Source organism: Nelusetta ayraudi, unplaced genomic scaffold (genome assembly GCF_046127955.1).
Source record: "Nelusetta ayraudi isolate G7.1 ecotype Tasmania unplaced genomic scaffold, CSIRO-AGI_Nayr_v1 ptg000050l, whole genome shotgun sequence".
Classification (NCBI taxonomy): domain Eukaryota; kingdom Metazoa; phylum Chordata; class Actinopteri; order Tetraodontiformes; family Monacanthidae; genus Nelusetta; species Nelusetta ayraudi.
The window spans coordinates 3,255,411-3,281,474 of record NW_027466100.1 but is presented as its reverse complement, the minus strand read 5'-3'; the positions used below and the strand labels follow the sequence as shown (position 1 = coordinate 3,281,474).

General features: G+C 44.2%; 3 protein-coding genes across 3 annotated transcripts in view; 2 read left to right on the top strand and 1 right to left on the bottom strand.

Annotated features, from left to right (window-relative positions):
- The first annotated feature begins 236 nt into the window (after positions 1-236).
- On the top strand, positions 237-3,249 carry cav3 (caveolin 3). Its single transcript, XM_076036907.1, has 3 exons — positions 237-244; positions 345-477; positions 2,908-3,249. Exons 1-3 carry the CDS (start codon positions 237-239, stop codon positions 3,247-3,249), a joined length of 483 nt encoding a protein of 160 aa, XP_075893022.1.
- A 3-nt stretch (positions 3,250-3,252) lies between these two features.
- The window catches only part of eps8l3a (EPS8 signaling adaptor L3a), a 273,109-nt gene continuing 250,297 nt past the window's right edge, over positions 3,253-26,064 (top strand). Inside the window, exon 1 of the mRNA XM_076037048.1 lies at positions 3,253-3,557. The gene's annotated coding sequence lies outside the window, so the exon portion shown is untranslated. The remainder of the gene's footprint in view (positions 3,558-26,064) is intronic.
- Positions 5,445-12,868, bottom strand: oxtra (oxytocin receptor a). The gene is made up of 2 exons (XM_076037054.1): positions 11,731-12,868; positions 5,445-5,830 (listed from the first exon to the last, which is right to left on the bottom strand). The coding sequence occupies exons 1-2, from the start codon at positions 12,650-12,652 to the stop codon at positions 5,577-5,579; spliced, it is 1,176 nt and encodes a 391-aa protein (XP_075893169.1). The 5' UTR covers positions 12,653-12,868; the 3' UTR covers positions 5,445-5,576.

The following is a 26,064-nucleotide window of genomic DNA, read 5'->3' as shown; positions in this document are numbered from 1 at the left end:
GTGTGTGGCCTCTCTCCCCAAGCTGGTGCAAGAAGTTGGTGCCACTGTTCAAACCCCACAGCACCATGTGAAATGTGACACAACTGTGGGCTCTCCCTGAAGGCATGCCTTTTTCTGTCCGTGCAAATTACATTGTGCATGTGCGTGTGAGTGTGTGCGTGTGCGTGCGAGCTAAGGGTGGAGGGGCCGCAAGCCTACTTTTTTTATCAGGGCGTCTGCAGCAGCTGTCCACTGGCATGCCCCAGTGAGCGTCAAAGTGGTGATACAAGGAGGGGGGTGTCCTACAGCCAGCTCAGCCTTCACTTCAGCCTCACTCTCCTCTCAGCGTCTGTGGCCCCGTCCAGGACCGGCAGCCCCACCATGGCGGACCAGTACCAGTACAACACCAACGAGGAGAAGATCGTGAAGGACAGCCACACCAAAGAGATCGACTTGATCAACAGAGACCCCAAGCAGATCAATGAGGACGTGGTGAAGGTTTGTACAGCATGGAGACAACAAGTAGATTCCTGTCGCGTTTACCTCGGACGCTTGCAGAGGAGAGACGGAGATCTGTCCGCGGGCACCAGAACGGGGAGGATCGGTGGCCCGTTTCGTCTGTGAAACACTGGAATGGATCAAATGTTATTCCGACTGCGTGTTCTGCTCAGGCAACAGCAGCAGAAGTTTATTTTGGGAAACAGGTTGATGATTAGACCGCAGGGTGAGCAGGGGGTGCTGTGGCCCCCGAGGCATGTTTATCTCTGATCGTTGCCATGCTTCAACCACCAAAACATTTCCCATAAGGTCAGGAATGAATAAACATGTAGATTATGTTTTCTTTTTTTGACCGTCAAGGCCCCGTGTTGACGTTGTGAGCAGTGGTGTTGTGGTCCCTGGAGAAGTGGGTATATACTCTTAATCAATGCCCCTTTTTAAGCAACTTATTCAGCAAACACCCTGTTTTATAAACAGTGACATCTAAGGCGACTCTATTCTATTTTGTGCAAAAATGGGCCAGTAGTATTTGCACATTGTCACATGAGGCCAGTAGTATTTGCACATTGTCACATGATTTCTGCTGCTTGACCTCAGCGAATCAGGATTTATGAAATGACGTCATGACTGACCTAATAATACTGGCCAGACTAGTGAAAGACAATTACACAATGATACATTTTAAGTGAAATGTTACTTATTCCTTCATCCATCCACACCTGAAAATTGGACAACGGCTCTCTCCCCCTGCTTGTATTCCATCTAGGCCAGTAGTTTCTTGCATAAACTTTCTCTTGGAACAGCTGATCTGCAACAAGATAGTGTAGGCCACTATTATGTATGTTACCACTGTTATAATTACTTGACCATGAGCTGGTCCTTCACAGGTGACCTAATTCTTCATGCTTAAATTGAACCAGTCTAACCGCTATCTAACCAACGAAGGCAATGCCTATTAGCCAGTTAGAGGTAGAGTAGGGTTGGTCATGTCCTTACCATCCTATGAAAGAATATCGGCTTGCAGACACTACTGAATGATGTGCACCCGAGCGGATTGAGAATTGGGAATACGCAATGCTGAGTGAAGCAATGATAAAAGTGGGTATACTCTGTATACCCTACACTCCACCACCGGTCGTGAGCGAGGTCTGCATAGCACATGTCAGAAGTCGGGAGAGTTGATACACACATTCCTCAACCTGAACAGTTTGGGAGCCTTAATGTCAGCGGCCTGCGATGAGACAACCCCGCCCCTCCCTTTCATTACTTTCTGTCACCATCCCGGGCCAGGGTCATCAGGGAATCAGGGTTCTGACAGTCATCCGACCATTAGCCAGCAAATGTTACAGAAGAAACATCACAAACTTTTCGGGCAATTCTTTTGCAATTCGTTGGGACGACGACCACTGGCTTCAAAGCTGACAGCCGCTCAGTTTGAGAAGGAGGACATCGGGCCCTCGATCACAGTCTGGTTTAATTAACACTTGCCCGCCGGACCTCCCCTTGGAAAACGACAGCAACCTCAGGAGCAGATGGCACAAGCTGAAAACAAATGGGACTTTTCTTTAGATGCACTTATGAATGTTACGCGTCGTGAAGTTTTTGGTTTTTATTTGAAATGTACTGGACAAGAGCTTTTGTACAATTTCGTACAAAAAATTGTATCAAGTTGCTTTTCCAAGAATAATCTTTACATTTTAATGCCAGCAGTAGTTTTCAGTGGAGCTTTAAGCTTTATATGCCCGCAGCCGTGAGCCCACAGACTGATGGTGGAGGTGGATTGGAAAGAAGTCTTAAAGATTAAACTAAACTGGTTTTGGTATATGGGACGCAAAGGATGAGATGCAAAACATCTAAATCCAATTTCCTTTAAAGGTCCAGTGTGTAAAATTTGACATAATTTGATGATTTCTATACTGGTAAACCTTAACATACTGCCTATAAGCACATTATTATAAGTGTACACCTACAGTACAATAAAATTAATTTCAACAGTCAAACAGTTCTCAAGTACCAGAATATACATACAGTGAGGGTCTTGCACCATCTTGTACCACCATATTTCTAAGGCAGCCAGTGTAGACAATCCAGCCCACCTGACAGAGCATTTCCTATTTAGGGTGAATACTCACCTCCTCACATAAACCAACGAAGAAGAAGGTGGGCGAGGTATCCAGGTTTAAGTGCACAGGCAACTGTAGTTTGCTGGCAAGCTTGAGAAAGGGAAGGTAAATGAGGACAAATGAGCGCTGCAATGTGAAAACTACCACTTGATGTTGATGATTCTTCACAAAAACACTCACTTAACCTTTAACTTAGTCTTCAACTACGACGACCTGGATGGCTGATGACCCTCACAGGCAGACGGGTGGGAGAAGCAGAGTGCACTCATGGTATTTATCAATTCAAAAGTGTCTCTTCTCCCGTCAGGTGGAGTTTGAGGACATCATCGCCGAGCCCGAAGGCACCCACAGCCTGGACGGGGTGTGGAAGCTCAGCTACACCACCTTCACCGTGACCAAGTACTGGTGCTACCGCATCCTGTCGGCGGTCTTCGGGATCCCCGTCGCTCTCCTCTGGGGCTTCCTCTTCGCCTGCATCTCCTTCTGCCACATCTGGGCCGTGGTGCCCTGCATCAAGAGCTGCCTGATCGAGTCGCAGTGCATCAGCCGCATCTACTCGCTCTGCATCCAGACCTTCTGCGATCCCTTCTTCCAGGCCCTGGGCAAGATCTTCAGCAGTGTGCGAGTGGCGCTGCGCAAGGAAGTCTAAAAGAACTGGAGCCTTTCTTTTTTTTCTACACCCGCTTGAGATTCTCGCTCGACGCTCCGCACCCTGCTACTCCCCTTTTGAGCCGACGTGTCCGGCGCGCCGCCTGGCCGCCAGAAGGTCTGTGACAGCTGCATCGTGGCTCTGTGACAGCACCACCCACCCCCCGACAGCCCAGTGCTCCTCTCTGAGAGAGGAAGGCCTCGTGCAGTGACCCGAGGACCCGCCTGTCCTCATTCGTCATACAAAGCACCTGTGGACAACTCCTGCTCGAATGTTCAACTTGAAGGCCTCGATCCAAAAAGTTTTCTGTGCTTTGTGCGTGTGTGTGTGTGTGTGTGTGTGTGTGTGTGTGTGTGTGTGTGTGTGTGGCTGCCGCTTACCCGAATAGAATTAGTTTAAACATGGAGCAGCGCATTGGGGAAAGTCTGTCTCCGCACCATAACTTTATCTTGTTTCAATACGTTTCGTAAACAAACGTATTGTAAGCAAAGCTTTATTTCTGGCTTATTTGATGACTTCTCGAGTGCGCGCTGTTTTGTTTTGTTCTTTTCTTTTTTTCTGTTTATTATTCTGAATGCATACTAACCAGAAGCTTAAACTTGTCTGAGTGTTTTCTTTTTGTCAAGCGTAAACGAGAATGGATCTCCTACCGACACAGTGGAGTTGCAACCTTGTCGTTATGTTTCTCATGTACTGTTGAGTCATACAAGCATTTGCTGCTATTGTCTAGCTACACTGCTGATGAATGAATCAAATTGAACCTCACGGTCATTGACAAGCGCATGAATGGATTTGTTTTTCCCTGCAGAGTGACCACACATTCTAATTATGCACTGTGTTAAAGCTATTTCTGAGCGGTGTGAACACTTGGCAAGTTGTATTAATTGACTCATTATAATGCACACAAAATGAGAGCCGAGGTTAAAGGCTATTTTAACCGCTTCGCCCTCTGACATTTCAGACTTTGTTCTAAGCTGCTGCTGCTGTGTCTTTTCAGGGAGTTCTCAAAAGTTTTGTATCGGGATGAGCTTTGAAATAAAATTCAGATTTGCAGCACTGACAGCAATGAACACGCGTCACAATTATGAGTTCCAGCCAATGCTGTGTTTGACTGTGATTTTTATTCAGGTCACTTTGCATCATTGGAAATGATGATAACAAATGGGCTTTTTTTTCTTTTTCTTCTTTTAAATAAGAGTTCACATCCTGGTTCACTTGAATCATTCACAATGAATTTAAATATAACAGACTAAACAACAGCTTTCGACTTAATGAGCCTCGCAACAAAGATTGCAGTGATGAAAACCTCTCTCGTCCCTGCCGTCGGGATTATTTTTTTTCTTCCGCACAGCGAGTGTCACCAAAACACTCCGGTCTCATCCGTGCATTACAATTCAAAAATGTGTTTTGGGGTGGAGGTTAATAGGATGCAGAAAATTACACTGTACCTGCGAGGAAAGAAAATGCAGGAACTTAGTGTGCTAATTGAGTCAGCAGTAGCATTAGAAGATTTCCAGCAGCCCCACAAAGTACTTCCTCAGCCAGGAGAAGAGGCAAGAACAGCAGGCACCAAGAAACTCTGAAGCAGAGCCTGTAGTCTCTCTCTCTCTCTCTCTCTCTCTCTCTCTCTCTCTCTCACCCTCTCTCTCTCTCTCGCTCTCTCTCTCTCTCTCACTTCCTCGATTAAATGACTGCAATTATTTATTTTCAATACTTTTAAAAATAACTTTTTTTTCCTTGACACTTGTGACATTTCACATCGAACAATATCACAAATGACGACTGCTGTCGATAGCAAGTGTAGCAAAGTCGGCTATAGAGTGCACGCTATTTACAACAGGTGAGAAAAGCCTGTTAGCTTTGCTGGTGGCAACAAATAAAATGCAGTGCGGCTGCAAAACATAGCCCCCCCTCCTCCCTCCCCCCTATAATTAAGTTGTATACACGCTGCAAATACACTGATACGCACTGTTCATTTAAAACCATGAAAATAAAAAATACAAGCAATAAAACTTGCAAGAATAGAATAATGATGATGATGATGATGATAATAATATCCCAGTCATAGTGTTTTGTAAACTTGTGTACAGACCAGGCGGACGGTGACACGCCAAGGCCTAATGTTGCACCGAGGTTCTCATCTTTAAATCTCACGTTTCAATAGAAAGTTATGTAAATTATAATAAAACAAAACAAAAAAATAATAACCACAACTTTTCCCCTCATGGCGAGAGTCATCCAAAGAACTTATGGGCAATGGTTCGGGGAGTAAGGCAGGGCGGGGCACCTTTGAGTGCAGTCCAGGAGGGGGCGGGGTTGCGTGCAACTCATGAGGTGGAGGTCTGCGTGATGCTCCTCTGACTGCCAGTGCTCTTGATGGCAAAGTTTGAGGAGACGCTCTTGTGACTGGAGTCGAAGTCGGGCTCGCAGTGGCACGGCGACGAGTTGAGGTAGCGGGCAGAGCAGCACAGGAAGTTCTCCCTGAGGTCCTGGAACAGATGCCCGGCGAAGCACATGTAGATCCAGGGGTTGCAGCAGCTGTTGAGGCTCGCCAGCAACATGGAGATGATGAAGGGCATGGCTGCGGAAACACAAGAAGGATCATAAATAACTTTGTTACTGATTGATGTTATAATACGTTAATGACGTTGTAATAAGTCACGGTCACAGACAGACAATCCTTTGCCAGTTGCTTCCAGCCAACATGGTTGGATGGATGGGCCAAAGTATTATCAGCACTCAGTATGGGCAATGCAAATCATCTGCCTCTTTTTGTCTTTTTGCTGTACCACCAAACCACCAGAATGCTGAAACCTAAGGTTATTTGTGCGGGTTGCTGCTTAAGCCCAACACGTACTGTAACCCCAGCGGCAGCCTCAACTGTGACTTTGCTTCCCTTCACACCCATCTGGAGCTCTCTGTCAAAAACATTTAATCACAACTCCACTAACACGGCTTGTCTGTGGCAGGAAGGATTCTCATTCTTGAAGGAGTTCTTTGAAGGACGCAATTTAAACGTGGGGTAACTCGAACACAGCGGTGGACAATAATTCCCATCAATAATTCGATTTTCTCAGCCGCATGTGCACGGGGACAAGGAGAGAAGTCCGATTAGACGAGAAAACCTAATTATGAGCTTAGTCTGATTAAACTCTGCATGTAAACGTACTGAGTGATTGTCCTGCGACGAAGCTCGGCTTTTCCGAAGACAGTAGAAACAGGAGGGTTGTGGGCGGGGGATCCTAATCACACCAATACATATTGACCAGTCGTCTACAGTCGCACACGCAATGACATTTACGCTACGTCGACCCCACCACTCCTGCTGACATTTTAGAGATGAATTTTGAATTTGTGTAATTAGCCCGATCCCCTATTTAAGCGCATCTTATTGATTGCTAATCGCAGCCTCCGCCTGTCTGCACTCATAGCCACTTTCACATTGTGCCTAATGAATGTCCCTGAGCACTGGGGAAAATGATCCCTCCAGCATGAACCGCTTGAGGCTTGATTAACACCAGTTGATCCTCAGCCATTGCAGGCATGATTTACAGAACTGAAACACAACTTTGACAGAGTTCAGATCATTTAATTACACTTCTGAATTGGTGTCAGAGGTCTCATTGTCCATTTCTTTCGTCTAACTCCGATGTATTAACTCAGATGAACAACTGACAAGGCCGGAAAAATGCAGTGCACCATGATAAAACCTGGTAGCAACAAACGAATCAAAGAAAAGGATACTATTTTTTTTTATTTGCAGCTAAAGACTTAAAATCCTATTTTGGATCTCCGTCCCTGCAACGTCACTGTTCCACACGAGTCTCTCATTCACACACACTTGTGTCCATGGAGTCACACAGAGATTCCTGGTGAAACTCATCTGTCATCCTGTCACACTGGAGAAGAACAGGGCCCCGGGGCTGATCAAATGTGGGGTCCCACTTCCTTGAACTCCTACGTCACATCTAAAGGCACCTCACCACTGTCTTACAATCGCACAAGTTCTTACAATTAACGATAGTTCCCTTTGACAAATACTGGTGGAATCATGGTCTGACAAATATACAGAAAAGACATGCAGCATTTTGACAATGGAAAATCCCAAAAAAGCTTCAGACTACTTTGTTTTGCCTTGACTTGCAAGAATCAATGTTTCACAGACCCATGGGACGTCATCATCGGATTCAGAAGAGGCCCCTTGACAAAAGAGTGCACAATAAAAAAATGAAAAAAACCGTGGCATATTATTGAATCTCCTGTCTGTCAAGCTCTCTCTCTCTCTCTCTCTCTCTCTTTCTCTCTCTCGCTCTCTCTCCCTCTCTCTCTCTCGCTGAGTTGTGGAAGCCTTTTAATTGGTGGTCAACACCAGCAATACGCCGCAGGGAGTTAAGAAAAGCCTTCAAACTCCTATCAGAAATGTGCAGCACAACATAGAAATTGTACTAAACCCAAAATGAATAAAAGCTGTGGCAAACAGCTTCAGCTTCACCCGCTGGTCTTTCTCGTGCACCCCTCTACTCATCCCCGAGCCACCGTAACCTATGGAAATGTTAATGGGATGTGCAGACATGCAGTCATCACGGGGCTGACTTTTATAAAATACTGATGATGAATTTTGGCTACGTGCAATGTGTTCAGCTGTTCATGTGCTTCTTGGCCCGGGTACACTGTTTCAAACATTGTGGGTGTATCGCACAAGGTCCAGTGTGTTTTGTTTTCCCGGGGTTAGATTTAGGGGTTGGAGTCTTTGGGTTGGGTTTAGGGTTAGGAATGGGGTTAGGTTTAGGTATGGGATTAGGGTTGAGTTTGACTGGAATTGCAAATACTTTGTCTAAACAATGTGCACTTGAACTTGAAAACTTGAAAAGGTCAAAGAGCCTTGCAAGCTAAATGCAGAGAATGTGGGAAATGGTCGGCATGATGTCTCAGATGAACGCTGTCTATCACTTACTCACATTATTGTCTGAGCTTCAACATCAGAATGAGCGGCTGGTGGTTCTATTTGATAAAGTTTTTGCCACTTCAGGTATCGTGAATAGTGAATATGGCTTCAGAGAGTAAAAATATTGTGAAGTACCTATTATGCCCTAGTTTAGCACTCAATCATTCTTGTTTTAACCAAGAGGGGGCAGTCTATCATTAGAGTCCAGCATGGCGATCAGGGCTTGATTTGGCAGGCAGAGACAAAAACAAACAAACAAACAAGGTGGCAATAATGTTGAATTTGACCAAAGTGATTAAGTCATGTGCACTGAACTTATAAATGCTGGTCTGTGATCCAGCTGGTCACGTCCACCCCACACATAACACACAAACTACACCAACAAAAGCAGCAATAAGCAATTTTTCACTTGCTCGCCTGTTTAATAACCACCTTTGAATGGGTTTGCAGTCACAATTATTAAGATGATTAACTGTATAAAAACTCAGACGGAGCTTCCAGTTTGAAAAAGGAGGCCAACATGGAAGTGTACTGACAACTTGCAATTCTGTTGTGTGGCCAGCAGGAACCACCAAAGTTGGTTGCAAAAAGACTGTCAACAGGCAAAGGAGAGACGTACTCATAAAGTTCCAAACTGGTTAAAAATATTTGTTTGTTTGTAAGTCAAGAAAAAAAAGAAAATAAAAAAAAAGGCATATATGTGAATAAACTCCAATTACCATCAGAAACAGTGATCCTGCCTTTGAGATGTTCAAAAAGCTTCCATTGAAAATAAATGATTCATCTTATTCTGAACTGATTTCTATCAAATGAGAACAGTTGCACGCAAGTGTTCAAGTTTCAATCTTGAAATATGAATTTTTCTTTCGAGGCTTGGGTGGGAGGTTTTTTCTTCTTCTTTTCAAACAGAATCATTCAGTTTCTCTACTTTTTCCAATGACTCATCACAGATGAGCCAAAATGAGACAATTTGGCAAAAGAACATTTAAAATGCCCGTCAACTGAACACTTTGCTCACATTAATCACCAGGCTGACATTTCATTTGTTAACAGGCTTGTAACATATGCATTACAATAATTAACAACGGTCTCCTGAGTCGCCACCCACAGAAACAGCTCGCTGGACAGTGTGTTTTCAGACACAAACGCTAGATTCACGGTGGAAGCAGGAATCACTCCACATTAGGGTGAGAATGACTCCCATGCAAATGAATCTGCTGATGTTTCCTGCACCGTGGGGAGAGAATGTGTTTCCGTCAGTGCTCTTGAATCTGGTGATGGTTTCACAATTGCCACGTTTGAGTTCCAGATTCCGGGTGGCAGATATATTCCAGGGCAAATTAATAAATAACTATGACTGTGTGACTGGTGAGCTATTGAGGAGTGAGAGTTTTGAGTGTATTTGCTGTCTGTTCATGGTTTAATGATCACTTTCATGATCATACTAAGTAAAATTCCACTGTGGGTCAAAAAAAAAAAAAAAAAAATATATATATATATGTATATATATATATATATATATATATATATATATACATATATATATTATAATTATTTAATAATTTATACACACATCAGGGAAATAAAGACTTGCATATATATTTAATTTGTATAAGTGCTTCTATACATATTGATACTGATAGAGGCCAAAGAAACATTGAAACATTGAAACTGGTGATGTCTGAATATTTGATATTGACAAATATTGGCATACATATTTTGGAAAAATAGAATCCCTGTCCTACTTTTGCTCTATCAGCTCCAAGCTGTCCAGTCTTGGCTCACCTCGCTGAGCATGAGCATAATGGACACTTTATCTGCATCCACACCACCGAAAATACAGCTTATCTTTTGTACACAAACACTGGCACGTGTCAGCGCCAATCTTGGCCTTTCTGCGTGCTGTTCACGTGGACGGGTGCCATTTAGACATTAGTCACCGTCTCCCACTCATTCAGGCTTCACAATTTGCGAGTCACTCTCTCTCCTGCTACATTCCCCCCTCTGGCAGCTGGTGGATGGGGGTGGTGGTAGGGGGGGGGGAGTTGAAACATTACAGCAGGATGCACCAACAGAGGCCATATGCTGTAATCCCATTTGCGCAATCTGACAGTGATGCTGTGGTGCGGAGCAGAATGGCAGGTGGCTGTACATGGCGCAGTGCAAAGGGTTGGGTGGGAACAATGCAGCTCGAGAGGGCAACGGCACACAAGCAGCCAGCGGGCTGTTAAAAATGAAGCAAAGGAAAACAAGCAGAGGCTGAAAAAAGAAACAACGGCTTCTGCTCACAATGACACTTCCTGAGATTATTGTCTCCATATAGCTGTGCCAGTTTCAGAGGAATCACTGTGACACCATTCTACCTCTTTCATAATATGTGTGTGTGTATGCGTGTGTTAACCTATAATATATTAATGTAATTAATCAGTTAAATATATCAATATATGTATAGTTAATAAGGTTAGTTCATTTTTTTTTTTTTTTTTTTAATTTTTATTGCAAGTATTTACTATTTCTTCAACATCCTCCTCTGATCAGAACCAAACCAAAGTGCGTGTGATCCTGTTAGACCAGGCAGATGTCTGCAAATTCAACTAACAGGTAAAATGTGCGGCGCTCACAGGTTGAGTTCAGGCACATTGTGACTGTTGCTTTGGGTGTCTCCCCACCACTCATGGCACAGCAGATCGATAGGGACCCCATACAGTAGATGGCTGCTGCTTAGTGGCCATTGTGTTTAAATGTCAACGACGCACTCCGTCCTGCCTCAGAGGGACAAACAGCCAGGCCGGCGCGTGTTGGCGCACACTAATTTGATTAATGATTAACCGTCAATGGGCCCCTGCAGCGTGACGCGGCTCGGAGGGAAACTTGTAACATTTACCATGCAGTTAGTGCACTTTGAAGGGCGGAATATTTATTCTAAGCACACTATAGCTGTGTATTTTTTTTTTATTTTATTTTATTTTTTTTTTTAGCGCTTTTGCTTCTTTGCATTTATGATGCGAGGGCGCATTTGTCAAAAAAAAACAGTGGATATATTTGACAGTTTCTCTTGGATGCGTTTCAATGCCCTTACTTAATAAATAATAATGATGAATAATAAAATTAAAATACAGAGTCTAATTGTTTCTTCCCTCCACTCTTCATTCGAGATGAATCGGTGCACCTCCACGGTCACTGGAACCTCTCCGCCACTCTCCGCGCACCCTCGACTGCTACTCTCGCGCTAAAAAAAAACAAAACGGCGTAACGCATTTCACTGTTATTGGACACATTAAGGGGCCACGGCACACAGTGATGAACTGATGAGAAAAAGTATTAATCGTAAGTCGTGGTCTCCCAACTAACTAATCGCTGTGCGTAATGGAACCCACGAGTGCGCCGGCGCAGCCGCCTTATTGCGTTCTGACAACATTGTACAGGCAATATAGGCAGTCAAAATATAGTAGTAAGTCACACTATTATAGAATAAATAAAAATACTTTTGCCCCCCCCCAACTGTTGGGTTGCGCTCGTGGTGAAAGCGGACCTACCCTCGCTGGGCGCAGCTGGATCCCAGGCAGACCACATCTGGACGGAGAAAAAGGGGGTCCAGCACACGATGTACGCCACGACGATCACGAAAGTCATCTTGACGGTGGTGATCTTCGCCTTGGAGATGAGCTTGACGCTGCTCACGCGGGCCAACGTGTTGTGCTTGGAGGTCTTGGGCGTCAGCCGGATGCACTGCTCCCGCCTGGTTTTCAGCTTGAAGTTCTGCCATATCTTGAAGCTGATCAAGCCGTAGCAGATGCTCAGTATCGCCACGGGGATGATGTATATGGTGAGACTGATCCAGGTGATGTAGGCTTTGGCGCCCCAGGGCTTCACGAAATCTCCCCAGCAGTCGTAGACCCCGGCGCCCACGTCCCTCAGGGAAAAGATGAACATCTGCGGGGTGCTGAAGAGCAGACTCAGCGCCCAGGAGAAGACCACGTAGAGACGGTCCTTCCTCCTGTGCAGGGAGCGCAGGGGCTGACAGATGGCCAGGCACCTGTCTATGGACATGAGCACCAGCATGTAAGTGGAGGCGAACATCCCGACCACCTGCAGGTACTTGACCAGCCGGCACAGGATGTCGGGTCCGTAGAAGCGAAAGGTGATGTCCCAGATGAGTTGGGGGAGCACCTGGAACACGGCCACGACCAGGTCGGCGATGCTCAGGTGCTTCATGAAGTAGTACATGCGCGACTGGCTGTGCTTGGTGGTGTGGATGGCCAGCAGCACGCACAGGTTCCCCGCCAGCGCCAGGAAGAGCACGAGGGCGAGCACGGTCACCTCCACCTTGGCCACCTCCTCGTTGCGCTTCAGGGGGTTGGTGCGGTTGTGCCAGCCGGTGCCGTTGGCCAGGGACGCGTCCCTGATCCAGGATTCGTTGAAATGCCAAAAGTCACTTTCGTTGGAGACACTTTCCATCGCCGCAAGTCTTGGTCCGCCGCCGCCGCCGCTGCCGCCGCGTCAAGGTTGCGTCTTCATGCGGTGGCTGGAGAGAGAGAGAGAGAGTGACCCGCTGGAAGGCTTCGCCGGGTGTCAAAGTGTTCGCGGGCTTCCTCGCGGGTGCCGAGAGGGAGAGCGCGCCTCAAAACATGTTGCTGAATACGAAGTTGTTGTTGTTGTTGTTGTTGTTGTTGTTGTTGTTGTTGTTGTTGTCCTGGTCGTTTCCTCTTTTACGCGGAATAAAGTGGAGTACAGGGTGTGGAATTGCCTCTCACATCTTTTTTCGTATTGCACCAAACGTGGGCGCCTGGGTAAAAGTGAACTCGGCAGCGGACACAACAGGTGATGTCATGTGCGTCAGAATTACCTCACTCGTCGTCACTATTTGAACTCTAAAAAAAGATCAAGAAGCCCACCCCCAAACCCCAAACCCCCAAACCCCCCGCGCGACAAGAATAGTGCACGCAAAGAACACACGAAGCCTAAAAATTGAAACTGGAAAAACGTCAAACCTCCATCAATCGGAGGCTCAATCATCCTCCTCGGTGAGGCTGGGAACCGTCGGCGCAGGAAGACCAGAACTACTGTTCTGGGAGCGCACTGTGGAGAGAGCTGCACTACTCTGCATCACCGCGGGGTAGCGACACGATTTGCTCATCCACGCCCACCCCTCTGCACCTCGCGCTCCCCCCCCCCCCCCCCCGTCGTCAAGAAGACTCTCGGATGTGCGCTGAGTCATTGTCTCGTCCCATTTGAACAATATGTGCCCCGAAGCTGTCATGCAGCCTGGCATCCTGAGAAACACTCACATTTTACTATTTGTTCTAACTTTGTAAAGCGTCAATTATAAGACTTCGTGCTGCCTCCAGGGGATGGGAGGGCTGGGGGGGCTGGGCTTGAGAATGATGATTGAAGATGTACATTCAATTTACTGCATTCTGGTGTGTTTTACTATGTTTTTAGATTGAAAATTATCTCCCGCTTTCATTCTTTCCCCCTCTCTCATTGCATAGTCTGCAATTACTGACTACCAATCATGTTCTGGTAGAGTGGATACACCCAGCCTGATGTGCCAGCTTGAGCTTGCCGGTGTAAAGTGTTACTGTATTCTCTGTTGAATGAGGGGGAAAGACGAGCGTTCGAAAAATGAGAGAGTGAATTAGAAAACCATGAGGTAACAGTGAGGCAACATTTAGCCCCACATCATATTCCTACGGACTGTGTTCCTTTTTAAATGTCCTGAATAATGTTTTAATCTACTCTCACAGTGTTTCTTTTGCCCCCCAAGTTTTGGGGGTGGGTGGGTCGGGGGGGGGGGGGGGGGGGGGTGAAGTTGGGCATTTTTGACAGCAAACCAATTAAACCCTAGAAATGTACACAACGGAGGAGTAGAGGGGGAAAAGATCGACTTTGAAGACAGAGAACTATATGACATGAGAGTTACAGTATTGTTTTATTCAGATGTCAAGTAAATCAAAGCATTTCCCAATGCCAATTGTTACAGTGTGTGTGTGTGTGTGTTTGTGTGTGTGTGTGTGTGTGTGTGTGTGTGTGTGTGTGTGTATTGCAGATGTTGAAAAAAAAAAACAAACAGATTTTTTTTATTCTTTATTTTTCTGTCCGAAAAAGAGGCCTTGGTCTGAAACATGACCAAAAGCACTACATATTTCCATGTGTAAGTGGAAGTGCTAGCGGCTAGCAACGCATTGGTGACTGTGTATGTTTGAAGCGTGCGTGGTGTCGTGGTGTGGTCGTGTGTGCAGGAAGCAGGAAAATGCCACTGGATTTCTATTGCTGTGGGCTTTCAGGCTTTCAGCCTGCTGATGAAGTGGAACGGATTGGACTGTGAAGCAATGGAAAGAATGCTGTACTAGTCCACATGTCGGGGGGGGGTCGAAACAGCTTTTTGTTTAAGGTGAGGGGGGACGTGCCCCTGAACCCCCGCCCAAATTATATCGTGGTGGTGACGCCCATGGCTGGTATAATGTCTGTCAGACTAATGGGATAAAACCTCTGTTGCCCCATGACGAATAATAAAGAGCAACTCTTAAGGCACAAATCACCACAGTTTGTAGCTTATGTACAAAAGTATGAAGTGCATGGACTGCAAGTACTAATATAATCACTCAATGGTGAGAACGCCTGTGTGCCGAACATTTATTTGCCTGAAATTCCAATTACCTAATAAAAAAAAAAACATTTTCTGACCAAGAAAAGGGATTTTCATTTTGTTTCCATTCTGAATTCAAAATCAGGAAGTTTCAAATTGAAATAGGCTTAATTGAATACGCCTAATGACTTAATGACTTCAATTTTGCTAGATGAAATCCAGCCACAGAAGAAGAAATCAAGCACTTTCAGATGATGTTCTGTTTCTACAGTTCCGTTTTACAAAAGCAACAATGACCAACCACTTAGACAATTATTTATTACGAGCCGCCAGCCTACTCATTACTGTGAGAATTGTTGAAAAGAAGGATCTGTTCCCCTCTGTGTGGCAAAACCAACCTCACTCCATTTTCTTTTTTATTTCTCCAGTCCTGTCAACACCAGGGAAATGTTCCATCTTTTGCGGCCTGGGTTTCGGAAAATGGCTCATATGCAGGAATGTCAAAGCAGAGGAGCAGAGGACTGAAGATGAGCTGTGACTGGAAACTGAAAGAGGGAGAAACGCTCGCGATTGCTTGTGCAGTCTGTTGAAACTCACTTTCCAAACTCCGACGTGTCGGTGGAGTACATTATGCAGTCCCGCCCTGAGGGTTGAGGTAATAGTCAGAAATAAGACGTGTCTAGATTAGGAGATTGTTGATCCACTGAAATCAGCATTTCCAGACTAAATGTGCCATAACAAGCTGGCCAGCTCTGTCCGTTTTCGGAGATTCCTCCGAAGCCCAGCTCAGCGGTCCGGCCCCCAACTCAGGGCGTACCGCCTCTGGTATGTTTACTTTGTTACCTCACTGTGATCCACGACGTGGCGCTAAAATGCTTAATGGAGTCTTCAGGTGTTCCTCGTCACACTGCGAAGTTCAAGGTTGCCAGGTACTGGCAATTCATGGGGTCCGTCATTAGTAAACACACGAGGCGAAAAGAAAGAAGAAGCACGGAATCAACAAGGTTTGCTTGACGGCTGGTCAACTCCCATGACCTTAAGTGTAAACACGTGGCTGTTACCGTCGTCTCGTGTGACGTGAACATGAATGAACATTTTTGACTTCAGCAGAGATCACTTTTACCGTCATTTTGAAAAGTTCAGAAAATGTGCACGGGTGTAATGTGGGTCAGACGTTATCAGTCAAGTGACAGTGACTGTCCATGTTACCAGATTAATGCTGATATTGCTTTGCAAATTCATGTCTGATTTTGTTTTTATTCTGCCATGTTGTTACTCAGACACTTAACATCAATCTTCCACAGGCCTGTACATGCTTGTGCACGTGAATTAGCGACTGTATTTGTCGTCAACTAACGTGGTCCATATCTTAAATGATAAATCAATAATATATCTTAAAAAGCTAAATCATCTGCAAGCTTAATGTTATTATGGCTCACAAATCACATAACCACACACCTGAAATTCATTCACATATTCACACATCCAGCTGGTTTTTATGTGAACGGCAACACGAGTGACTGAATGAGCTTTCTGTCAAATCATTTTGAAGGAGGACTCTGCTCATTCAGGTTCTTGAACATGATGAGGAACCGTAGCGACAAACGCTGGTCCCCCATAAGGAGACACGGAGGGCCGTGGTCTTCACCTGAACTCATACCAAGCCACTCAGAAGTACCAAAAAGTCTTCTGTCTCCCCTGTTGCCACCCCCAGCCCCCAACCCCCTCCCTTAAAAAAATAAAATGAAATTCTGTAAAACTGCTGTCACAGCTGCATGCACCGTGTGGCACACACGATTCAGTTTCCAGCAGCTTCCTGATTTTGTGAGAGCTAAACCCTGGAAATACTGTAGCTCCAATCTCTTTGGAGTTCATTGCTCTCGCAAATCTCATCACCAAAACCAAAATGATTTGGTTTTGGATGGAAGAACAATTTTGAGGTGAATCTGTGAGAATTCACACGCTCGTTCTCCGTTAGCAAGCTGCCATAGGGCTATTGAGTGAGATGAACATGGGTGGGAGAGGATGTCACTGCTGACGCTGATGGCAGAGAAGTGCTTAAAGCAAAGATAGTACTCCTACCCTGGAAAACAAGGGATCAATTAAATATCCTGCAGTGGAAGAAGCTGCTAATTAACCTCATTTTGTTTGAAATTCTGTCAATATTCATTATTATTATGATCACTGTTGCTGTTACACTGCAATTATTGTGATTATTCTCCAAGCGAACTTGTGCCTCCTTTCATCTCTGTATCATTGGTCCTAAATCCTTCTCCTCCTCTATGATATTGTTTTAATTTGTATCGTATTTACTCATTCCATCACCTGCCCAATTGACGATAATGTTGCTTTTTGTTTGTTTGTTTTCTCTTCGCTCTCTTTCTCTTTCTTATGTTGTTGTTATTGCCAATTACTTGGTTGACTATCTGTTATGTTTGTAAAAAAAAAAAAACATTAAAGGGGGTGAATGCAAGGACTACTATCGAATAATAAAAAAAAAGTCAACATTATCTTGTAGTTTAAAGTAAGTTTAGTGTCACACTTAGAGGACCTTTATTATGAAAAACTTACTTCTCCGGTGTTCTATTCTAACAATAAAACATTTCGGGCTCTGATGCTTCTCCAATACCGCTCTGTGCTTGGTACAACAATCCCGACACCAGTTGTATTGACCTTAGCTATATTAACACATGGTGGACTATGCATTATTTGCATTAGGTTTATTGTTTGCTTTTCTCTTTTATAAAAAAAACATTTTCCCTTCCATATTTATCACCTCCATTTTTTTAATAAAGTCATGTTCTTTGCTGATGATCATCTTTGTTTGAAGCTCAAAGACAGAAAGGTTCTTTAAAAATCAAGGGGTAGTTTGGGGTCACAGCTGGGTGTGGACCAGCAGGCAGTCTGTTGGACCTTGGACGCTCAGATTCTCCACCAATGAAAATAAATGATTGGGTGCGTTCATTTACAGAGGGAGGGGACTTTGAATGCTGAATAATTCTCATGTGATTTTGAAACCACTAAATCGTTTTTTTTTTGCAAGATGAGACCAGATGAGCGCGTTCACGAGTTTAGCAGAATGGATTTTAGTAGGAAATCACAGAGCCAGCCGTGCCCCACCAGTCGATGGCTGAGGCTGGGATGGAAAAAAAAGATTAAAAAAAAACTGTATACAGGGCCTTTGATATTTTTCATTTTATCACAGGGTTTTCTTTCATTCATACATGTACAAACGTTATGTCTGCAAGAAGTGCAGCATCCCTGGAAATCCCTGGTTCACTCACACCCAACTGGAAACCTGTCGAGACTGCAGAGCAACTGCTCTTGGTTGGTTCCGTTCATTCTGAGCAGCACAACCAGATAATAATTTGCTGACAGTATGGTAAGAACGGTGGTGATTTCAACAACATTGACAGACAAAATCTGTGCACTTTTAATTTAATTAGGAACTCTTCTCTGGATAAAAAAAAAAAAACATGTAGCAAAGGTTAAGCAGCTGCCAAACAGAATTACATCCACATGGGATCGGCTCATTGAATATTTGTCAAATGAAACGTAACGCAGGTGAGAAATGGTCAAACTTGTGATGCGAAAAAAAATGTAAGGAAGCTTCAATGACTTCTCATTTAGGTGCAGTTTATCAGGAGCTGACAATGACATAGAACAACAGAGTTCAAACAGCTGAGTATAGAAGCAAATGCTTAAAGTTATTTGTAAATTTCTGCCTGATCTGTGTGATTCCATCTCAGTCTTGTGTATTCGCTGCAAGCGCTGACCGAGCTCCACGAACGGCATGTTGCAACATAACAAGGAAGCGGCAGGGATCAGACTGGGTCACCAGATTAAGAGAAGCTCTGGATATTAAAAATGAAATCAAAAACACATGATAGAGGCGGGTGCAGGGCCGCAGGCAAACAGGGTCCATTATTAGAATTATTATTGCGTTTGTGGGAGATAAAGATGAGCAAACGTAAATAATTTGTCTCTATTTGACTGACAGAGTCGGTCTTTGACTTTCTAGTTGCCCTCTTGCAAGCCTTTGTTGCACAGTGCAATCATTCCTCTAAATGCATTATCAAAAATACAAACATCAGATTGACACAACAGAAACTTTGTTCGCAATGACCACTTTCATCTTGGGAGCTTCAAATACATTTGGGCTGGGCTGCTTGAACTTAATTGGGGCCACATTTCCACTTGAATCCATCCATCCATGGTCAGCACTCCAATTTCGCAACTTTGTTTTAAATCTGTCCACCTTTCATGGTTGGCAAAGCTGATGGAAGCTAAAGAGACGGCTGGCAGAGGCAGACAGAGGACGTCGGGAACTGCATGTGCAAGAGCCTCTTTCCACAAATGTCTTCAGAGAACTTACTGCGCTAAGGGGATTCATTCCCTTTACACACTGACTGGTTGAATGTGAGACTTCAGACCAGCCAACTGTGGCAAAATAAAATCCTGCCAAAATCAAGCCCGTTAAGTGATGATAAAGTGAGTAATAATGCTGATCTGTAGGTCAGCAGGAAAAACTTAAACAGCATTGAAACAAGAAAAAAAATGTCTACAACATCCATTCATACAATGTTTGTCAATTACATTTACTTATAGACTTTACACGCGCAGATGTTTCAAGCAAAAGTGTATTCAAATCTGTTTCCGAAATCCCATTGTCAAGAAAGAAAGAGAGAAAGTGAGGCTTCCACCTGACAGGCGCCCCACCTCAGTGGTCGAGCGGGAGGACAGATCCGCCCCGGTGCTGAGTGAAGCTGCTGATATTGACGGCATACTGGATGTGCTGCCGCGCACGTCAATCCAGCGCATCCGTCCTAACGAGCACCCGCGGGGTGACAGGTCTGGAGAGCAGGCCGGCCCTGCGGCCTGCCGAGCGTTCAAGGATGGTGTGAACAGCGCTGAGGAGTGCCGCATTAAAAAAAAAAAAAAAAGAAAAGAAAAGAAAAGAAAAAAAATGAGATGTTTTCTGACAGACATTTGTTTTTCTTCTGTTGTGTGAAACTGCTGTTGCATCAGCTGCGTGGCTACTTTCACTCGTCAGTGCTACACAATGAGAGGAGATCCTTTTTGGTCCAATAGTTGCTGTGTGTTCACTCTCAGAGTTGTGATGATTAGATGATAGTTAGAGCTTCCTAACGTTGGTATATCAGAAACGCTCTGTTTCTATCACGACATGAGTGATTTCTTGTGTTAATATTCAACAGGCGTGACACAAGTTGCTAGAAGTTACGTACGTGGCATATATCACGCTGCTGGAGGGAAGAACAGCCGCACCAGTGAAGGGAACAGTTGAGTTAGATATCAAGCTAACGTTAACCACAAGTTAAACGATGTCCAAGAGGTTCTAGAATGTTGATGCAGCTGTTCTGCATCACATGATGATGATGATGATGATGATGATGATGATGATGATGATGATTGTGTGTTTGCTCTTCTTTTCCCCCTCTAGCAGCAGCCAGACAGACTGTTCGGCACATCTCCAGTGTAGCGTTGTTACGTAATTTGATTACAAAATAAAGATGATTGTAATCAGTTACATTACTGGAAAAATGTGCAATTAAGTTACAGTTACTTTTGGAATCATTCCATGATTACAATTTTAATTACATCTGACCAACACGTTTCTCAAAAAAACAGGCTTGGTTTTAATAATTCTATTTTTGTAGCGTTGCGTGGTTTTCTTGTGCATTGGCTCACACCGTCCATTTCTGTCTCCCTCCACAGGTGAAAGCTTGATACTATTTTCATGCTGCTGATTGTCAAATTTGGCATTGCAGCGCCCTGCCACTCACCACTCGGGACACAAAGAGGGAGCACACGCATACATTTGAAAAATGTTTTTAAAAAAAAAGCAAACAATTGCATTTTCAGTGGGATTCACTGAGTGCTAAAATAAATATTAAATGGTTGGTATATTGTATGATATCTTTGCAAAAATCTAATTGATTTTGCTGATAAAAGATAGTGGGTTATGCTGCCTTGGTTCTGTATCCCAGAATGATCTCACAGTGAAAAGAGCTACTGAAGTTTGACCTTGTTTTTGTTATCTTTTGCTGTTGTTGTTGTTGTTTTGAGTACTGTCGGGTCTAAACAGTCAAGAACATTTATTCAAACTTTAGAGGTGTAATTCCAATGTAATCAAATGTAATTAGCTACATTACTTTGATAAAGTAACAGAAATGGTACGACTACGACTACGTGTTCAATTGGGTAACTTGTAATTGTAACCGATTACATTTGTAAGTGCTGCTCCCAACACTGCTGATTGCTGCCATTCCCACAGATGTTGGGCTTTGACTTGACAGGTCTAATTAGAGACTAGGTTTAGGCCCAATCCTCCCAATGAAGTGAAATAAAAAGGATTTGCCTGCTAATGTGTCGGCCTCCCGCTGCGAACGTAATCCCTGCGCAGGCACCCGGTGCCCCCCCAACCCCTTGGGATGAGGGCACTGACGGCAGCCGATTGGACGCCGTCCCTCCCAATGAACTAATGTCACGTTCTGATTTCCAGGACCAAATGGTGAACGTTCAACTTCAGGGGCGGAGGGGTTGTTTGCGCAGGACGGGGGGGGGGGGGGGGACACGCGCGTTTCAGAGGCCTGCCGGGCTGAGCGTAAACAAAATCATTTGTCACACCCGCCTGAGACATATCTCACTGCAGCTTGGAGTCACGGCGTCAGGGTTTAGAGAAGGGAAGGCCTCACTGCAGGGGCTTCCTGAGTCAAGTTCCCAGGATTGTGTAGGGGCGGAATTTAAGGCTTGCGCTTAAATGGCAATAACAGGATAAGACGTCCAGAAAAGTCGCTTCAATTTGAGGTTTGCCTACGGTGGGTGAGGACTGTAGGCAAACAGCCTTGTGTCTGCCCACAAGGGGCGACACACAAAGAGAGTTGATGATATAAAAGCCAAGTTCAGTCACTGCTTGGAAGCCCTCCTCCATGACGGAGGTGGGAAGTGAAAAAGTGCAAATACTTTGTTACTTTACTTGAGTAGATTTCTCAGGTGTCTTCTGAGGACTATCTACACTTTCTACTTCTTACAATGGGAAAACATGCTTGTTGCTTTTCTGTTTAAAAGATATTAATTCTGTTCGTCATTACAGTTGTTGCTCGCAGTAGAGCTATTGGAAATCTGCTGTTGCATAGTGGAATAATAAAAGTGTCTGATTTTTTTAGAGGGAGATTATTTTAGAGTACCTCAGTTTTGGTGTCCAGTACGTTTTCAGTACAGAGGAAAATAAACAGTTAAAGAATAACGTTGATTGTTGTTATTACAAGTTAATAAACATCCAATGATGGCTCACTGGTCATAACTATCACTAATTACAGTTTGGTTGTGCTATTCAAAGCCGTTCAAAATTATCCAGATGCTCATGAAGACCTCTGATCTCTGGTCAGTTCAGTCCGGATCATTCTGTAACAACTTTTAAAAGTTTTGTGAAATTATGATGTAACATATTGTTTCATTGATGGCAAAGAAAACATTTTTACTTAAGTATATTTCAGTATCTGTACTTTGCTCTTGCTTTCACTTGACTAAAGGATATGAATCAGTACTTTTACTTTTACCTAAGTATCCATACTTTTATTAACCGGTAAGTACAAATTGTGAATACTTTTGCCACCTCTGCTCCATGATGAGTGACAGATTTAAATGGCATTGAGTAAGTGATGAATGCTGAAATCGAGAAAACCCATAGCGAGGTTTGAATTCATACATAAAGACCAAGATTGAAATAGAAGCTTGTTCCGAGTTGCTGAACAACAACAAAAAGACAAACAACTTCGCTGGCCGGTGAAGAGGCGGCTGGTTCTCATTGACAAATACCAAAACGGAGCAAAGCTGGAAAGTCGCCAGAGCGTTGCGATTATGGGTGTTTCATTGTCGAGCAGCCTTTATTGCGAGCTGCAGAGAGGTCTGATAAATGTGTTTTGTCCGCGCTGGTGTCATTCGACTAAGATGAAATGGGACACTGTGCCAGAATGCCACCTCCAGGAATTTCAAAGGTTAATTAATCTTAGCTCTAAAGGTTCCAAATTATCGCCATTCTTCAGGTGTTCCTTTATCATCCTGGACTCCAGTGGAGCATTTATTATTTATCGTCCCGAGAACTCTATAGATCTCCAGAGTACAGCGCGCTCCTGCAAATGCGCTCAGTTTTGTAGCTTTTTTTCTTCTGCAGAACCGATGCCTTGTTGTGCCTTGCTCCTGTTTGGTATGAGGAATTTATTCCAGAACAATAAATTCAAGAAGGCAGAGAAATTGCGCAGTTTTAGTTGGAAATGTTTTGCTTCCTCCTCTTTTGTTGGGATCTGGCTGAGATTGCACAGATTCTAATATCCCAGTTATGATCCTTATCAGAGTTTGGATCAAATTTGGGGGCATGGTGTTTACACGCGCACTGAGGAACCCGGATGTTCACATCTCTGTGCGTGCATAACATATTAGTCTCCCAGGTTCAGATTAGAGAATCTTATTTGGGTGTGTGTCTGTGATTTTTTTTTTTTTATAATTTATTTATTTACCAGTATAAGTATCTGCAATTTTCAACTCGCAGACAAGAGTCCACTGTTGTTTACTGCTTCACAAAGCACTGGAGATACGGCTTATCAACCTCATGAGGAGCGGCAGGAGAAAAGGGCAGCAAAGTGTACCTGGTGCCCTAGTTTGCAGGCTTGCTACAGGCGTTTTGATACTTTCTCCAAGCCAAACGTAGAATAAAACTATTTTATTGTTAACTGCTGGAAAAAACGACACCAGAAAATAGTTCCTCTGTCAGTCTCTAGAAGTAGGTTGCTGTCACTGCAGCGACGGTGACGTTGCTGATACCTCACTGAGGTGACACCTGCCCAGGAAGTCGACGGGTGTATATGGGATGGATGATTCTCTGGGTAGTCGGTCCGCCTTTCTAAACATATGCAGGTTTCTGGAATGAGGATTTAATGAATCGAAAAAATTTAAATGAAATCCACGTATATGCAGTCGTTCAGTACATTCACACACAAACAGCTTGTAGCATGACAACAGCCACAGAACCTGATGTGAAACTGCGAAAGCTTGAAAGCTAAGCTGCAAAAAAAAAAAGCTAATCACATTACTTATTGCCATCAAGGGACGTGCATGTGTGAAGATAAACTAAGGCAGGTCCATACTGAAATGGTGTTCAGCATGTGAGCATGCTCATTGATAGGCAGCAGCCACACAGAGGAACCAAAGCAAGGCACCCATGTATATGAATGGCAGACACACTGGATCCAGAAAAACAACAATAACACAAAGCTAGATTTGGCTAAATGTAGAATTACAGCTACTGTCTGATATTGATATTATTTCACTGCGTATGTTTTATACAGTTATTTTTTGGTGTAATAAATGGAAGCAGCTGTCAGTTTCACGAAACCCAGCTGGAAAGTCTCGACATTCACATGGTTTTTTTTTGGCATTCCTTAAAAAAAGAAGAATATATATAAGAGGTATTTTAAACTTCATTTTTAAAGTTCTAAATATTGCATTGGTTGGCCTATGTCGATATATTGAGGCTCATCTCTGCTTATGTCGGTATGATGGAAAACCTGCCAGAATTGAGAATAGAATAAGATGAAATAAAAAAAAGTCCAATACAAACCTGATTGTGCAAATGAGATAATAATGCATTGTGAGCCCTTGTGAGCCCTTGTGGCAGAAAAATGATAACGGCTTGGGTGTCCTCAATGAAAACACCATTTGGATGCCTGACAGTTTGCAAGTGCAAGACTCCGGCGAATTACTCCGATATCATCTTTCTAAAAAGTAAAATCCACCGGGAATGTGATGTATGTGCATCGGTTAAAGCAGACAGACTTTCAAAGGTACCACAGTACCTCCAGTCCGGCGCGATAAGAGAGACCCACATTTGCTGGACTCTGAATTTGATCAAGATAAAGAGGCGCTGGCGGAGAGGTGGATGAGAGTGCTGCGGTTGGAGGTGACCTCTGCAGTTTGAAGTCAATAAACCTGAAAAGACTCGAAAACCCCGGCTCCCAAATCTTCCCAGCAGTTTCCCCCTCGTCTCTCATTTGAGTCACTCACCCTCCAGCCGAGTCCCAGTGACTCCACAAAGCTCTTCTCTCAGCCGCCTCGCGTGCTCCATGACAGCAGGATGGGCCGCGTTTGGAAGGTGTGACGCTCCTGCCACCTTTTCCAATAACGAGTAAGGTGCGTTCGTTTCACGTCTTGAATAATAATCGATCTTCTCTACATTCACAAGTCAACCAGAACATTAAAAACACTGATAGCTGAAATGAGGAACATGGTGGCGCCGTCTCACAGTGCATGTCTGCACCATAGGATTCCACAGCCTGCCGGCTCCGTCCAATTATGATTTTTTTTTTTTCTGTTGATAGGAGTCACGTTCCGATGGCTCTGATGCCCACACGCAGATAGCGCTGTCATTTTCTGTAAGGCTGCATTTTTAGACGGCCACTTTATTATGCACACCTTGTTGCTTGCACTGTAATAAATGGCAGTCAGGTCAATGAAATACAGCTAACCGCTACTGCAACCGCTGGAACGTCTCGACGTAAACACAGTGTTTGTAGCATTCCTTTAGAAGGAAGAATTAAAAAAAAAAATTGACATTATTCAGGAGTGCCTGGAGTTTTTACATTTTAAATACCGTATCAAGGAAGCCTTCGTCATTACAATGAAGCTCGTTCCTGCTCATGTCGGGTCGGTATGATGAAAAACAGTGCCCACATGCAGATAGCGCTGCCAGTTTTTGTAAGACTGCATTTGAGAGGAACACTTTACTCTGCAAACCTTGCTGCTCTCTGTGGGTACCTAACGTAGTGCACCCCCTCCCACCCTCCCCCCACCCTTAGAGTTTATACACATCTCCACTGCTGCAGAGCTGGACGCCTTGTCCATTGAGAGATGTTGTTCAGCAGACTTGCAACCAGCGGTTACTGGAGTCACTGTTGCCGTTATACGCATGGCCTCTCCAGCCAGTCTGTTTGTACCTACAGATATTTTTATTTTCGTCTATATCTTTAGTTAATATTATTCTTGATCTTTTTCACTGTTTTTTTTTTTTTTTTTTGTAATTCTGTAATTATTCAAATTTCCCCACCGCGGGATTCCCATTCTCTGCAGACCCCGCGATACGGTCGTGACAATCCCAGAACATCAGCAGTCTGTTAAAGGATAATGAGCAAGGTTGCTTACATCCCTGTTTCTTCCCCATTCTGATGTTCGATGTGACCCTTCACCATGTCTGCATGACGAAGTGCAG

Bases quoted from the DNA above. Each gene is read 5' to 3' on its own strand.
- cav3 (XM_076036907.1), top strand. The intron at 478-2,907 runs GTTTGTACAGCA...TTCTCCCGTCAG, and splicing joins TCAATGAGGACGTGGTGAAG to GTGGAGTTTGAGGACATCAT.
- oxtra (XM_076037054.1), bottom strand. From the start codon at position 12,652: ATGGAAAGTGTCTCCAACGAAAGTGACTTTTGGCATTTCAACGAATCC. The intron at 5,831-11,730 runs GTAGGTCCGCTT...GTGTTTCCGCAG, and splicing joins TCCAGCTGCGCCCAGCGAGG to CCATGCCCTTCATCATCTCC.